At 42.5% G+C, this 16,730-nt stretch overlaps 1 protein-coding gene across 1 annotated transcript in view; it reads left to right on the plus strand.

The window, feature by feature from the left end:
- Positions 1 to 16,730, plus strand: part of HELZ (helicase with zinc finger) — a 255,751-nt gene that overhangs the window by 173,828 nt on the left and 65,193 nt on the right. Inside the window, exons 20-22 of the mRNA XM_054976797.1 lie at positions 4,785 to 4,968; positions 6,814 to 7,042; positions 9,298 to 9,502. Of these exons, the coding sequence (XP_054832772.1) occupies positions 4,785 to 4,968; positions 6,814 to 7,042; positions 9,298 to 9,502 (618 nt within the window). The remainder of the gene's footprint in view (positions 1 to 4,784; positions 4,969 to 6,813; positions 7,043 to 9,297; positions 9,503 to 16,730) is intronic.

Genomic DNA, 16,730 nt, shown 5'->3' on the forward strand with positions numbered 1-16,730 from the left:
CACTCCAGGGAGAAGGCAGGAGGCTGGGCAAAGTAGAGGGAGAAGGCAAAGGCAGTGGAAATAGGGACCCAGCAGCTGCCCAAGCAGAGCCCTTACCTGATGAGGAGAAGCAGCCCCAACAGCTCAGTGCCACGCCCCAGCCTATACACCAGCTAGAAGGCAATAGCCAGGCTCAGGGAGTGCCAGGAGCCAAGCAACTCCAGGTGGAGCTGCCACAGGCATTCTAGGGGAGGAACTGGGCAGCCAGCAAAGGGGCCACAGCTGGGCCTGCCTTCAGCAATCAGCAGAGTCAGGGAGGCTTGACAGCCAGGCAACAAGCCACAGCTGTTGCTGGTCACTGGAGCCAGATCAGCTACCCCAGCTGCAACTACTTGTGGCAGCCCAGAACAAGGCTGGAAGGAGGGCTGGGCGGAGAAAGGAGGCCCTATAAAGGATGGCTGGGAAGAGCCCTGGGGTGGTGGTTTGAGTAGGAGTTATGGAGTGGAGGAGGAGCGGAGTAGTGCGAGAGCAAAGACCCAGAGGAGAGTTGAAGGAGGAACTGATGGCAGAGATCAAAGAGGGTGAGCAGCACAGGTTGAGCGGGCCAGCGAGTGGACTGAGAGGGAGTCTGGGTGAGATATACTGCCCCTCCTTCCACAGAGCAGGGTCCTGCAGAATCCCTGGCCCCCCTTTGATGCCAGGGCTGGATGGTGTGGCACCCTGCCCAGCAGGGGCGGTGGCGAGCCCTGACACAACCCCAATGAACAGTTCAAGGCACATTGAACCACATGCTGAAGGTGTATGCTGCCAAAAATCTGAACGACTGACATCAGTGCCCTCAGCATCTACTCCTCAAATACAGAGAACTGACACAGGAGAGTTTCAAGTTCAATCCTTTTGAGCTGCTCTTCAGACATCAGCTGAGATGTCATCACCTGTCTCCAAGAGCACCAAGGGAACCTGCAAGAACTGCATGTGGGTGCTGCAGATAACATACATCGAGCCCAGCACACGCATAGACCTGGTATGATGCCAAAGCTAGAGAGTCTTCAAGTCTGGAGATCAAGTTCTCTTGCTGAAGCCCCACTGAAAACTGACACTTGAAGTGGCTTGGAAAGGACTTTTTCAAGTGGTGCATAAGATTTCTAATATAAATTATATGGTGAATGTGAATGCTGAAGAGGGGCAATGTAATACAATGTCCTTATGATCAGAAGTGGGAAGAAAGATGAGACTGATCTGTCGGATTGGGGTAAGATCACCAAGGGAAGTAGTATAAATGAGATTAAATTAACCCCATCCCTTGCAAAAGACCAGCAAGAACAGGTTAAGAGTGTCTCGGCAAGATTTCGATCTATCTTTTCTAACTTCCCTGTTAGAACCCAGTTAAGTCCTTGGACCTCCCCTGTTATATTAGTGCCCAAACTGGACAACACAGTAAGATTCTTTGTGGACTGCAGGAGATTGAACAAGGTAACGGTACCTGATGTGTACCCAATGCTCTGTGTGGATGAGCTGGTGAAAACGATTGGGGGTTTCCCACTTCATCTCCATCTTAGATTTAACCAAAGGGTACTGGCAAGTGGCTATGGATCCCAAAGACCAATCAAAGCCAGCATTTGTTACTAGGGAGGCACTCTGAGTCCACTGTCTTAGTCTTTGGTCTTCGAAACCCCCCAGCCACCTTCCAGAGGCTAATTGACAAAATGTTGGCAGGGCTGAGAGATTTGGTTCTAGCCTATATAGCCAATATCACTATATTCAGAAAAACTTGGAAAGAACGCCTCCACTATCTAGCTATAACAACAACATTCGATTTATATACTGCCCTTCAGGATGACTTAACACCCACTCAGAGTGGTTTACAAAGTATGTCATTATTGTCCCCACAACAAAACACCCTGTGAGGTGGGTGGGGCTGAGAGAGCTCCTAGAAGCTGTGATTGATCCAAGGTCACCCAGCTGGTTTCAAGTGGAGGAGTAAGGAATCAAACCCGGTTCTCCAGATTAGAGTCTCGCGCTCTTAACCACTACACCAAACTGGCTATAGTTTTCCAGTGCATAAAAGAGGTTGGACTGACTATAAGGGAATCCAAATGTCAGTGAGCCCAGTGAAGTACCTTGAGCATATACTGGGAGGAGGTGAGAGAAAGCTGACTGGAGTAAGGTTCAAGTAATTCAAGAGTGTCCCAGACCCACCACCAAAAGACAGATAAGAGCATTTATAGTGGTCATAGGATAGTATAAAAGATTTGTGTGAGCGCACAAAGAAAACATAACCAAACATGGTATCTTGGATCCTGGAATGCCAAAAGGCATTTGTTCACCTTAAATCTGTTTTTGACTATAGAGCCAGTGTTGCGGGCACCTGACTTCACAAAATCGTTTACTCTGTTTACGAATGCATCAAATATTGGTATTGATGCAATGTTGAGTCAGTGTGAAGAGGATGGATAGGGAAGATCAGACAGGTTCCCCACTGGAGTGAGAAAAGAGGAAACTTTTGCCTTAACTGTAACATCATTGTCTTGAAGAAGAATTCTACTTGAGAATTCTTAGTATAAGTGAACCTGAAGGTCTCTTGACTAGAGGTGTGCACCCGAAAAATATTTGGGTGTTTAAATGCTTCGGTATGCTCCATAAATGTGGGTGTTTAAATGCTTCAGTATGCTTCGTAACAATTTGGGAATCTTTATAGAGCACTCCAAAGCAGCACTTTTCTTGCCATTTGCAAACGGTAAGAAAAGTGTTGCTTTCGAAATGCTGACTGCTTTTAAGCTGATGGCAGGGGGATCACCCTCCCATCAGGTGAAAAAAGCTGCCAGCGTTTGAAAGCAGCAACACTTTTCTTGCCACGCAAGAGAAGTGTTGCTGCTTTCAAACTGCGGCAGCTTTTTTCATCTGATGGGAGGGGGATGACAAAAAGCTGCTTTCAAACCCCCTCCCATCAGCTGAAAAGCAACAATGTTTGCAAGCAACACATCTTGCCACTTGCAAGCGGCAAGAAAAGTGTTGCTTTCAAACTTCCTGCCCTGCTTTTTTCATTCGATGGAAGGGGAGGAAGGGATTCCCTCCTCCCCTTCCCATCATGCGAAAAAAGTGGTTGAGCGGAAAGTTTGAAACTTTTCTTACTGTTTGCAAATGCAAACAGCTAGAAAAGTGCTGCGGCTGCTTTGCCCAAAGCTTCCCAAAGTGATTCTTTGCTTCGGGATTCCCGAATCAGCTCATAAAGCCCAACAGAACCAAATTGAAGCCAATGGTGGAACATCACAGAAAAGAACCTAGTACCCATATCATCAGTCCAACAGTGGCAGAACCACCAAACACCATGCACGACAAGCAAACAGCTGTTGTGCCTTAATATAATGGCTCTTCCACAAAAGGCTTCAGAAAGTGAGAGGGAGGGGTAATTTTGGGAAACTCAAGTTCTCCTCTTTCTAGTCTCTGCACTCTGCAGCCTGTACTGCCACTCTCACTGGCTCAGAGAGCAACTCTTCATCGCTGGTCATCCTGTTCCCTCCCACCCCTGCAATGAACAACACAACAGCATTCTCTAGCTTCCTTTTGAGAATTTTTGCATGTTTGCCTATGCTTGTTTGTGACATTTACATGGTGTGTCAAATTCTCTACTTTCCCTAAGATTTCTCTCTGAATCTTCCTGTTCAGTTCTGTGAACCACGGCTGCTTTTAATCTCCTTTACAGAATTTTAAAAGGGCTCTTTCCTATAAGAGAATCCTGATTAGCCAGACAACGAAGCTCTCTCTCACCATTGACTGCTTACTCACTCCCCCGCCCTCCTGTCTTCCTCCTCCACTCTGTTGCTGGGAAAAGCCCAGAAGACCAGGAAAGAAGAAAAAAAATAGCCTGAAGAAGCACCCAATGTTTGCCAGATTTAACTGGTTAATCTAGCCCATGTTGATCTGGTTTCCTGGATCTGATCTCACTTCCCTAATTTGATTCAGCATGGCTGGATTTTGCCAGATCAGTATAAATCCAGCTATAGAGCTGGATCAGGAAAGTCAGATCATACACCCCCTAAATGTTTATTGTGGAATTAATTGAGACAATGGAGTGATTCCCATACTGGAATAACTCTTCTAGACTAGAAGCTGCAAGAAAGGGCGTATTGTTGCTATAGGCACAGTCTCTAATTGATTTTGTTATACAATATGCCTCCTTCTAGCCTGCCAGGAACATAATCTACCTTTTAGAGTAACACCGAAGAGAATATGAGGATAACTCAAAAGTGCATATGCTGTTGACTGAATAACGTATTACACCCTCATGTAACAAGAGCAATCATCACATGTTTTGAGCATTTGTATGATAGAAAAGTGTTCAAAAGTATTTTTTAAAAATATATAAACATAGCTATGAGGATAGCTGTAGTGTGCAATCACACAGGAATATGTTTCAGTTCTGATAGTGTTTCATGAAGAAAATAAGTTTGTAATGGAAACTTTCTTAAATATACATTAGTATTATCTAATTATGCAAGTGAAAGTAAATTTTCTGTGCAGTTTACATAGCTTAGATTCTTTATTCATTTTATCGGTCCTTCTAATTCAAGACAATTACAGTTGTATAGTGCGGGTATCAATCATTGTGGTGACATGCCTACAAATGGAGTGTTAAGGCCATGGGGGAAGGATATCTTAATTTTTAAAAAAAAGGCTTTCATAATACATTTCTCTTAAATGCAGTTTTGAACGATTGCTTTTTATCCAAGGGAATAGAAAATAGTCTAAAATAGATTTAGATATAGTGTTTAATTATCTTGATTATGATTCTTTTTACTTTCAAGGTGTTTGAAGTAGTGGAACGTGTTGAAGAACTGAGGAGAAAGTGGCCGGTAGCCTGGGGGAAATTGGATGATGGCAGCATAGGTGTTGTAACACCATATGCTGATCAAGTGTTCCGAATTCGGGCAGAGCTTAGGAAAAAAAGATTGTCTGATGTCAGTGTTGAAAGAGTGTTAAATGTTCAGGGTAAGTAGCAGATACGTATCTAAAAATCTGTGATCTGGGTTGAGAATTTGAAATGATCTTACAGTATCAGCAGTTTATACAGTGTTTTGTCTGTTCTTTTTTTGAAGCTGCAACCCAAAGCAGCTGTTTAATACAACACATCTTTGACAGTGTTTGTAGTTTGTGATAGTCATTTAAATAATATAACTGCAATTACAATAGCGACAATAATAATAATATATACATAGCAAAACATATAGGAAACATTGGGCTTGCATTTTCTATCAGTAATATTTTCAGTTAATAATATTTGAAGCTAATGTGCAGCAATACCCCCAACTGTATCTCATATCACATATAATCTGTCACTGAACACCAATACATTAAGAGGATTTTGGTAGTACATGTGATCCAAGCTTTCACCATACCGTGATTTTCTGTTCTTTAGGAGAGTGGTTCTTAGCCAGTGGTACGTATTATCACCAGTGTGACACAGAAGTAGTTCAGGTGGAATGCAGAGTTTTCATAAAAGTTACTAAGGATTCACTCTCCCTCAACCCCCACATCCACCTGCAAGAATGATGTGTATCCCACTGATCCTGCCTGCCACAGATTGTCCATCTGTGACCTTTTGGCATTCTAGTAGTAATAACAGGATGCCTGTAAACATAGAAATGCCCTTCGCAGAAAAAGCAACTTTTTGTTTCTATCACGGTGGGACTCAGGTTCTTTGATAGTGATTAGTGGGACATAAGATGCAAAAGGTTGAGAAGCACCTGCTGTTCTGTAGGATACTCACTGCCTGAGTAGAGTGTCCTCATGCTCAAATTAAAATGAATCTACAAGCCAATCTAGAAACCGATATATGTCAAAAGATGATCCCATTCATTATTATGGAACCTCAGGATTAGACTCCTGAGGCTCTATCTTAACCATAAGGTACAGGGTCGTTCCTGAGAATGGACGAGGAAAGGCTGAGGGCCTTAGGAATGTTTAGTTTGGAGAAGAGGAGGTTGAGGGGGGACATGATTGCTCTCTTTAAATACTTGAAAGACTGTCATTTGGAGGAGGGCAAGGAGCTGTTCCAGTTGGCAGCAGAGGGTAGGACCCGGAGCAATGGTCTTAAATTACATGCACAAAGGTACCGGCTGGATATTAGGAAAAACTTTTTCACGGTCAGAGTAGTTCAAAAGTGGAATCAGCTGCCTAGGGAGGTGGTGAGCTCCCCTTCACTGGCAGATTTCAAGAAGAGGCTGGATGAATACTTGTTAGAGATGCTTTAGGCTGATCCTGCACTGGGCAGGGGGTTGGACTAGATGGTCTGTATGGCCCCTTGCAACTCTGTGATTCTATGACTAACAACAGACTGCTGTTTCTCTGTGGAATCTTGTGGGAGATCTCTAAATTGCTAATATCGCTCTGCAACATCATAGAATAAGTTTTGAAGCAATAGGAATTAATTATTATAATCAGATTATAGTTAAATGCACGTTGGTGTCTTTTTATGTATTTAAGTGGGCTCAGTAGTTGAAATACTTCATAATGGATACAAACAACTTTTTAAACAATCTGTAATTTGAATGTTGTACTATACATGTTACTTGTGAAAATGGCATAGAAATAAAAAACTTTAAGCATGATTAATGTTGGAGTGGACAGCAAATATTATAAGCGGCAAAGTATTATTGCTATTTCTTAATGCATTTTAAGAATTTTAACATTATTTTGATATAAAATTATATAAGTGAGCAGTAACTATCCAGTTGCTATAATATTATGTAAAAACAACATATGTAGTCATTGGGTTAAGTTATTAGCAACAAATGGACTAAAATTACTTGAAATTTTTCTCTCTTCCTATGTTAGGAAAACAGTTTCGAGTGTTGTTTCTCAGCACAGTGCGTACACGGCACACATGCAAACACAAGCAAACACCAATTAAACGGAAGGAGCATTTATTGGAAGATTCCACAGAAGACTTGGATTATGGATTTCTGTCCAATTATAAGCTTCTCAATACAGCCATTACAAGAGCACAGTCGCTAGTAGCTGTGGTGGGCGACCCTATTGCTTTATGTTCCATTGGGAGATGCAGGTATGTCAGATATGTGCTATGAGTAAATAGTATCAATGTTATTGCTGTTGGTTCTTGTATATTTGATTTCAACTTGGCATTCAAATTGCTTGAAATACTTGCTTCTTACAGCCTAAACTGCTTAGGCAGATCTTTGAGAATTAGTGTAGAATCATCTATCTGATGGACATAGATGGTCATTTATTCCCTTCAAAGTCTGTGATTTTATGAAATTAATAGTAGGTGGTAGGCCTTACTAGCCATGTGGGTGTGATGAATCAAGCTAACTTTATTCCTTTATTTAGAAAAAATTTATCCTGCGTCTTTTAGAGTCCTGCCCAATGCAGCTTACAACATAAAACAAGATAAAATCATAAAAACTCAAAATCATTAAAATTAACAAACCAATTTAAAACCCAATAGATGAAACCACATTAAAACCCATTTAGCAATTTTAGTGATCCAGTTAGCAGCCATGAAGTTAGAAGTAGATTGTTAAAACAGTTTTAAAAGCTCAAATCCCTAGTTAAAAGTTTGGGTAAAAAGTGGTAAAGCTGATAACAAGTCACTTGCTACTTTTAAAAAGGCAGCACCCTCATGTACGGTGCTTGGCTGTGTGGGTTCCATCCCTTTCATATAGCACATTCAATAACAGTGACCAATGTAAAGATGGCAGTTGTGGTTTATACGGCAAATACCACAGCATGGCTTTCAAAATGAAACTACTGTGACAGCATTTGACAATGCCTCAGTTCAGGTCCTCCAAACCATGGCTTGGATCTGATTGACTCTTTCCAGTGACAGAAGGCATTCTCTTCGTCAGATGCAAGAAGGAGGGCAAGAAGAAACTGGTCAGATATAGAGGAGGAGAGGGGAGGGAGGAGTAGATGCAAACAGCTGCTTCTGATATGGAGATCAGTTTGCTTCTGTTAAGGAAATCAGTTACTTCTGATAATGAGAACCATTCATAGTCCCTATTCAGTCCCAGCCTAACTGAGTCAAATTTACATATGAATTCCAATTCAGCAGCTTCCCGTTGGATTTTGTTTTTGAAAGGTTTCTGTTGAACTACAGTGACCTTTAAGTCTTTGATGGAATGTCCTGGTAGATTGAAGTGTTCTCCCACTGGTTTCTGGATGTTGCCGTTTCTAATGTCAGATTTGTGTCCATTTATTCTTTTGCGTAGAGGTTGGCTGGTTTGTCCAATATACAGAGCAGATGGATATTGTTGGCACATGAGGGCATATATCACATTGGAGGATGAGCAGCTGTAAGAGCCAGAGACAGTGTAGTTGATGCCATTGGGTCCTGTAATTGTATTCCCTGGGTAGATATAAGGGCAGAGCTGGCATCTGGGTCTGTTGCAGGGCCTGGTACCTGTGCTGGTGACTCTGCTAGCCGATTCATGATTGTGAGTGAGAAGCCGTTTCAGGTTAGGGGGCTGTCTGTCTGTAGGCAAGGAGAAGTCTTCCACCCAGGGCTTCTGAGAGAGAGGCATCGTTTTCCAGGATGGGTTGTAGCTCACTGATGATACGTTGGATGGGTTTGAGCTGGGAGCTATAGGTGACAACCAGTGGTGTTCTGTTGTTAGTTCCTTTAGGTTTGTCCTGGAGCAGGCTGTTTCTGGGTACTAGTCTGGCCCTGTCGATTTGTTTCCTCACTTCATTTGGTGCGTACTGTAGTCCCAAAAATGCTTGTTGTAAATCTTTTAAGTGGGAGTCCCGATCAAGAGCATTGGAGCAGATACGATTGTAACGTAAGGCTTGGCTGTAGACAATTGACCGAGTGGTATGTTTAGGGTGGTAGCTGGAGGCATGTAGATATGAGTATCGGTCTGTCCATTATATAGTTGTACAGTGGTGTCCAGGAAGTATACCTGTTGTGTAGAGTAGTCCAGTCTCAGGTTGATAGTAGGGTGAAAGTTGTTGAAGTCCTGAACCTCTTGAAAATGGTCACATGGCTGGTGGCCCCGCCCCCTGATCTCCAGACAGAGGGGAGTTTAGATTGCCCTCTGCGCCGCTCAGCGGCGCGGAGGGCAATCTAAACTTCCCTCTGCCTGGAGATCAGGGGGCGGGGCCACCAGCCATGTGACCATTTCCTCTGAGGGCAACCCACTGAGTTCCGCCACCTCTTTTCCCAGAAAAAAAGCCCTGGTTCCACTGAATTTAAAGCATAACAGAGCATTGCATTCCCAGGTTAATTTGTAAAAAAATTAGGTCACAATTTGTTTGTAACAATCAAATAACTTTGTATTTTTTTTATATTGCTTTCTGTAGGAAATTTTGGGAAAGGTTTATTGCCCTGTGTCATGATAATGAGAGTCTTCACGGTATCACATTTGATCAGATCAAAGCTCAGTTGGAAGCTCTGGAATTAAAAAAAACCTATGTGTTGAATCCCCTGGCTCCTGAATTTATCCCACGGGCTCTGCGGCAGCAACATTCGTCAAACACCAACAAACCACAGCAGTCACCACCAAAGGTAAAATTTCACCCATGAAAAAGTTATTGAGTGCTAGTAAGGCTCAGGAGAAGCATCTGTCAAGATATGGCACAAACTGTGTTCGTACTAGCAGTTTCTGCATGTGAACAGATACTTAACTGTAGGAACAACAGTGGCTTGAAGTATTATACCCATCATTGGGCATAATTACACAGCCATTTTTATTAAGCAATAGTTTTGACTGTGGAGAGATATGAATACCTAAAACTCACCACAAGGTGCTAGAATTCACACGAGACATAAGTTTAAATAGCTTGCATTCATAGGATGCATTTAACATAATGGGATTTTTTTTTTTTGGGCCGCTGGAAACATTTAACTGTGCATAATAAGTTTACTGGTTACTCATTATTGCACTAGTACTACAATCCACAGGAGGCCAAATGTATTTGTCTACAAGGATGTAGAAGAAAATTCTAAGAAAGTGGATAGTGGTATAAATGGTGAAAAATTATACATTGCTCATTATGTCTGTGAATAATATTACACTCTACATTTAGTTGTCAGGTAACATTAATAAATAAGACGTATTGGTTTAATTGGTCGTGTTTGCAGGCATAATTAAAATGGGCTGTGTTACAGCCTTGGAAAATAATCCCATTTTACTAGAAGGCTTTTCAAAGTTTAATATTTTTATTGCAAGTTAATGTCTATATGGAATTTTCAAATTAATGCTGTTTTTCACTTGAATTTTCCAGATTTTATTTGGTAGCACAGAAAAGGAAAGCATAACGTTCCTTTCAAAAGGAGGTACTCATGACTGGAAATACTAATTTACTTTATTTTACAAAGATCCATCACCTTGTACAACACAATGAAACCTTTAAAAACTTTTGATGATGTATTGCAGCATCAATGCTTTTAGGAAACCTTGTGTCAAAAGGTTGCTGTTTATTTCCAGATCTTGATGCAAAATTTGCATTACTGCAGAGATTTCAGTATAACGTGCAGTTTGCCGTCAAAGTTTCCATGTTGTTTTTTAATTAGCTGTTATAATTTCAAAATATTTTGACGTACGTTGTTATATGATAAAACCCTTGCTTCTTTAAGACAAAGAGGAATTATGTTAAAGGATATAGGTAGTCATGATATTACCTCTGAAACCTATAATCTTCCTTGGAACTTCTTTCTTCTCTCAGTGACATAAACATGAAACATATGATAAGTACATGTTCATTGTCAGTCTTCTGTGCAGTCCCATGTGGGACTGCGCATTCGCAGGCCTGCCAACCAGAGGTTTTTTGTAGCTTTAAAGTCACTAGAGGGCACTTGATACTTCCCAGAGTGCAGGCGCAGCTGTTGTCCTGCCAAAGCAGCCTATATCCAGGAGGTGCAGCACCCTCTGCCCTCAGTTCCTCTTTCACCACCAGCAGAAGAGGTCAACTGTAGCATTGATAGAGACTTCGAGAGTCAGCATTCATTTCTGTTCTTCACCTAGGAAAATAAAATCTTTGTGAGTAATGGCCAGAAAAGCCCTGTTTAAGTGTTGCTCTAAATGTAACATGAAGATGACCAAGAACGATAGTCACTCTCTCTGCCTCCACTGTTTAGGCGAGGAGCATAACACCCAAACATGCAAGATCTGCCAGGGCTTTATACCAAAAGCGTGTGCAAAATAGGCCACTCGATTGAAGGCAGCCATTTGGGAGAAGGTGCTCACAGTATCGTGTCCAGAACTGAAAGTCGCTAAGCCGAAACCCTCTGATGGCTCTACAGAGCAACCAGATCCAGCCCCGACTCCATCGACTCATACCGCACCATCAGAATCAACAATGTCTCGGATCCGACTTCCAACCATCTCCCATAAGATGTTGAGTTTATCAGACTCCATCTGGATCCAAAAACACCATTCGGAACTGAGGTCACCTATGTGCTCAGATCCATCAGTGTCCTGAATCCGACATTCGAAATCAAGACACTCGATCCCGCCGATAGTGGCAACACCTCCACTGTCTCAAGCACAATTGGATCTGACAGCCCTTGAAATTACCGAACCGACTCCAACAGAGCCACCGAGGAAGAAAAGTGGTCAAGACAAAGCATTTATCTAGTAAAGACCCTGGCAAAGCTAAGGTGCCGAGGGAATGGCACTCCTCTGACATGGAGATTCTGGAATCACCAAGGACCCCATCAACCAGATCCAGATCCCCTTCAACTATTTCATCTGAGGAAGAAGGGGAAATCCTAAGAGAATGGACAACTCGAAGGAGCTGCCACTCCACTCACTCAGAGCGATGCTGCTCGTGCGGGTGCTCTCCATGGTACCACCAGCAGGTGATAATGCACTACAGAGTGGATATAGGCAAACTATTCCACATCAGGGTGTCCACGTCAGGGTGGGGTGGGGTGCAGATTGTGAAGACCTTACAGCCCACAGTACTTGGGAAGAGGATGAACTATCACTACATATTAATACACTCAAACTGAGGGCGATACATTTTGCCTTAATCTCTTTCTCAGATGTGGTCAAGGGCAAGAATATAGACGTGCTGACAGACAACTGTACAGCCATGTTTAACTTAAACAATCAAGGGAGAACAACATCCCGGTCCTTGTGTCTGGAAGCCATACGGTTATGGGAATGGGTGGTCAAGCATGGTGTCCACTTGCAAGCAGTTCAACATACTTGGGGCAGAAAACATCATTGCAGACAAGGCTAAGCAGGATCGGTACAAACACACACGAGTGGTCCATCAGGAACTATTACATCAGACCTTTATTTCAAGAGTGCGGCCCTCCGGAGATAGACTTATTTGCCACAAAGGAAAACAAGAAAGCATTGTTGTTTTATTCCAGGGAATGCCTAGAACCGAGCTCACTGGGGGACGCCTTCCAGATCACCTGGTCTTCTTCTATGCTTTTCCACCAATACCTCTAATCTCGAGAATGATAAGCAAGATGTAGGCAGAAGGGATGAAGACAATAGTAGTGACACGCTTCTGGCCAAGACAGCCATGGGTTCATTGGTTGTACCAAATGACAAACCAGACTTTTCACCACCTACCCAGAGAACCAGACCTGATAGTGTGTCAAGGGGTGTTCCACCATGCAATAGAAAAACTCAAACTGACAGCATGGCTGCTGAACCCATAGGGCACTTCTCTACAGGGGTAGCAGAGGTTATACTGAATGCCAAGAGAATATCTACAAAGCAGTCCTATGCATACAAATGGGGAAAGTTTGTGACTTGGGCAATGGAAAGAGATCAACTCGGTTAGTTGCCCCTTGGCTAAAGTACTGGAATTCCTTTTAGAGCTGAAAAATATGAGTCTTTCTCTTTCATCAGTGAGAGTTTACCTAGCAGCTATCTCGGCATTTCACATGCCAGTTGACAAAAAGTCAGTGTTTTCACACTACACTTCAAAGCTGTTTCTAAAGGGGTTGAGGAACATATTCCTTCCATCTGGCCTCAATAGTCATTGCAACTAAATTAATATCAAAGACCTTTGAACCTCTAGCCATCTGTCACTTAAGATCACTGACTTTGAAGGTAACAATGCTAATAGCAATAACTTCAGCTAGAAGGGTTAGTGAGTTGGTGGCCCATGCATAGACCAACCATTCCTCAAGATACACAGAGAAAATAGTCCTTAGACCAAAATTGGAATTCTTACCTAAAATAGTGTCAAAGTTCCATGTGACACAGGAAATTTCACTACCAGTTTTCTTCCCGAACCATTCAGGTGAGGCAGAAAAGGCCCTTCACACACTAGATGAAAGGAGGACAATATTGTTTTATTTAGACCGTACAAAAGACTTTAGGATAGACAACTTTTTGTTTGCTATGCAGGACCCAAAAAGGGAAAAGAACAAGTGCACAAACCATTTCACGATGGGTAGTACAGGCTGTTAAGCTATGCTATACGAGTGCCAACTTACCTTGTCCGCTGGATGTACATGCACACTCTACTAGATGGCAGGCGACGTTAACAGCACTCCTAAAGGGGGTTCCTCTACAAGACATTTGCAAAGCAGCGTTCTGGTCAGTGGCAGACACCTTTGTAGGGCACTGTGCCCTGGACATCCTTGGTGGGGGAACAGTAAGGAGGGAGAGTATACTTCCTCAAATAACTAGAAGCCAAAAAACAGAAAAAGGAAGTATGCCAAAACGTAACTCAGTACAATATTATTGTCTATACCACAGTACAATTATCAATATGTCTACATTGAGTTTTCAATGATCTACAACAATTCAAATATACATGCATAGAGAGAGAATAAATTCCAATATAGTAGAGTTTTCTCCAAATTAACTTATAGCGCCCGAAGGTATACAGTTCCAAAAAGGCTGGTTGGTAACATCCAAGGTTGCAAAGTTGCAAAGGACGGGTAGCAAAGCAGGTGGCAACGAGCTACACCGGTCTCATTCCTTCGGCTCGTTTCAGAAATAGTCCTTCATCAGGCCACAGTTATCCTACAATTCATATTAAAAAATGTCAATACCAAACCATTCAGGAATATCCCGGTGGTTTCATATCTCCAGCCATACTTACTATTTCATCAGGCGAAATTCATGTAGAGAGTCAACCATCAAACAATATCAAATGCTGAAATCAGATGACCAGGGCACGCACTTCATCAATTAAATACAGAAGCTCAAGGCTAATTAACAATTAACATTACATAACTTCATTTAAAGGGGCTTGACTACCAAATCTATTGCACATTTCCCAAACTCATTTCTATATTCCATTAACATCAGCAAGGCCAACATGAATTGCACATCAACCCACAATCAAGAGCTAGACCAATAAATACATTTTTTCAGAACCGTTTTTATGTTCAATTATCTCACATGCGACCAATATCGATTATGCAACAGGGTGGCTCTCAGAGATTCTTGAGAGAGTACCTTCCGACCGATTACATCACCAAACTACATAAAATCACTACGTTTAAAGAGGTATATCTAATAAATATATTGCACTTTCCTCATTGCACATTCCCCATTGCAAACCAAAAATAATTTCAGTCAGAGGGAAACAATTTGGTGAGGGGGGGAGGGAGAACCCAAATTAAAGGAACACCGAATAATCAATGTCATTATTCAGACCCTCTGGTATCATGGTGTGTAATTTAAAAATCCACCTAATTTCAGCCTGTAAGAGAAGGCGTTTATTAAAACCAGTTCTCTTAACCACCTCCAAGACAGAGTACCTAAAAGTTCTATCAGTTCCATGTCTATTCCGCAGATGTTGATAAAGGGGCGTATCTTCACTCTGGTTTCTGACCCTCGATATATGTTCCTGTATGCGTGAACGCACTGGACGGCTGGTACAGCCTACATATAGTAATGGACAACTGCACTGCAAGAGATACACTACATTATTAGTGTTACACGTGGAGAAGTCCCTAGGTGTTATAGGGTACCGTAGGTTGGGGAATTTCATCTTCCTGAGGTCTACGCAGAAAGCACACACACTACAATGCCCGCATGGAAAGTGTCCAAGCGGTAAATTATTTTGTTTAATCGGGCTCAAGAAATCGGAATGTACTAAGAAGTCCTTTAAACTCTTGGTCCGACGGTATCCTATTTTGGGCGGAGTTGCACAGCCCGGAATATCTAAAAGGACCCGCCAGTACTTTTTGATAATTCCCACTATCGATTCGGCCAGGGGAGAGTGGTCAATTGCCCAGGTGATACCCGTTCTCCCTGTATCACGTTGCCTATAGGAAAGCAATTGTGAGCGGAGCGATCGATCTGCTCTTAATTTGGCCCGGGAGATCACCCAAGATGGGTATCCCCGCGCCATAAAATCATTTGCCATTCTACTAGCTTCTTCCTGATAATGACATTGAAAAGAAGCATTTCTTTTAATACGCAAGAATTGCCCCACCGGGATGTTCTTTTTGAGAGCTGTTCGGTGGTAGGAATTATACTGTAGATAGGCTGCCCTATCTGTGGGTTTCTTAAAGGGCCTCACTCCTAAAGACGTGGCTGACCTCTTAAACACCACAACATCCAGGAAAGGGATGCTATCCCCACTCCCCTGATGTGTAAATCGTATATTTTCATCCAAGTTATTCAGCCATTCTACAAAACTCTCCACTGCTGCAGGAGTGCGCATTATGCAAAAAATGTCATCTATGTATCTCTTTATGCAAATAATCTGTTCCAAAAATGGGTTGCTTTCCGGGTCATATAAGTACTTGTTTTCCAGAGACGCCATAAACAAAATTGCAATACTTGGGGCCGCGGGGCACCCCATCGCGACCCCTTTAATTTGAAAGAAAAATTGGTTCTCAAATCTAAAGTAGTTCTTTTCAGTTATGAGGTCCAAGAAATCCAAAAGAAAACTGGTCGGGGGAAAGGGGGTGGACCGCATATTTAATGTCCCTTCTATTACTGTCCTAGCTTCACAATGGGGAATTGAGGTGTAAAGTGACTGCACATCTAGTGTTAGCAGGTAAGCCTCAGGTGGAACTTCCATATCCTCTATTAATTTAATGAAATCGGTAGTATCCTTTACAAAAGACTTAACTGTTGTCACGAAGGGTTGTAGGAAGCTATCCAAATAGATCGCCAGCGGTTCGAGGACCGAGTTACACGCAGAAATAATAGGGCGTCCGGGGGGAGGACGCCCGGGTTTATGAATTTTGGGCAGGCAATAGAAGACCGGCACCCGTGGGTCTTGGTTAAATAAAGCCTGATGTAACGATTGGGATATAACATTATTAGCCAATCCATTATCCAGTAGTATTTTAATAATTCTCTGGATCTCTATCGTAGGATCGTGATCGATCGGGGTATAATACTCCCGGTCCGAAAGTTGTCGTAGGACCTCCTGTCGGTAGTCCTCTCTATCTAACAGGACAATCCCTCCCCCTTTGTCTGCCGGTTTTATGATAATTCCCTCGTCCTTTTGTAAAGATTGTAAAGCTGTCCACTCAAGTCTAGTTAAGTTCTGCCGCGTTCTTTCAGGCTGGCTCTCCACCCTTGCTACCTCCTTAAGTACTAGTCTCTCAAATGTCTCTAGTTGGGTATCTGTCACTTGTGGGGTAAAGGTGGATCTACTCTTCAACCCAACACATAAAGAGCCCAAGGAAGTATTGCCGAAAAACTTTTTTAATTTTAACTGTCGGAAGAGTTTATACAAATCAATCCTGGTATTAAGAGCATTATATCTAGGGCGAGGGACGAAGCCCAATCCTTTGTTCAAAACCTGCATTTCCAAATCCGTGAGTGGCCGGCTGGATAAATTAAAGA

This window comes from Eublepharis macularius, chromosome 4, assembly GCF_028583425.1.
Source record: "Eublepharis macularius isolate TG4126 chromosome 4, MPM_Emac_v1.0, whole genome shotgun sequence".
Taxonomy (NCBI): domain Eukaryota; kingdom Metazoa; phylum Chordata; class Lepidosauria; order Squamata; family Eublepharidae; genus Eublepharis; species Eublepharis macularius.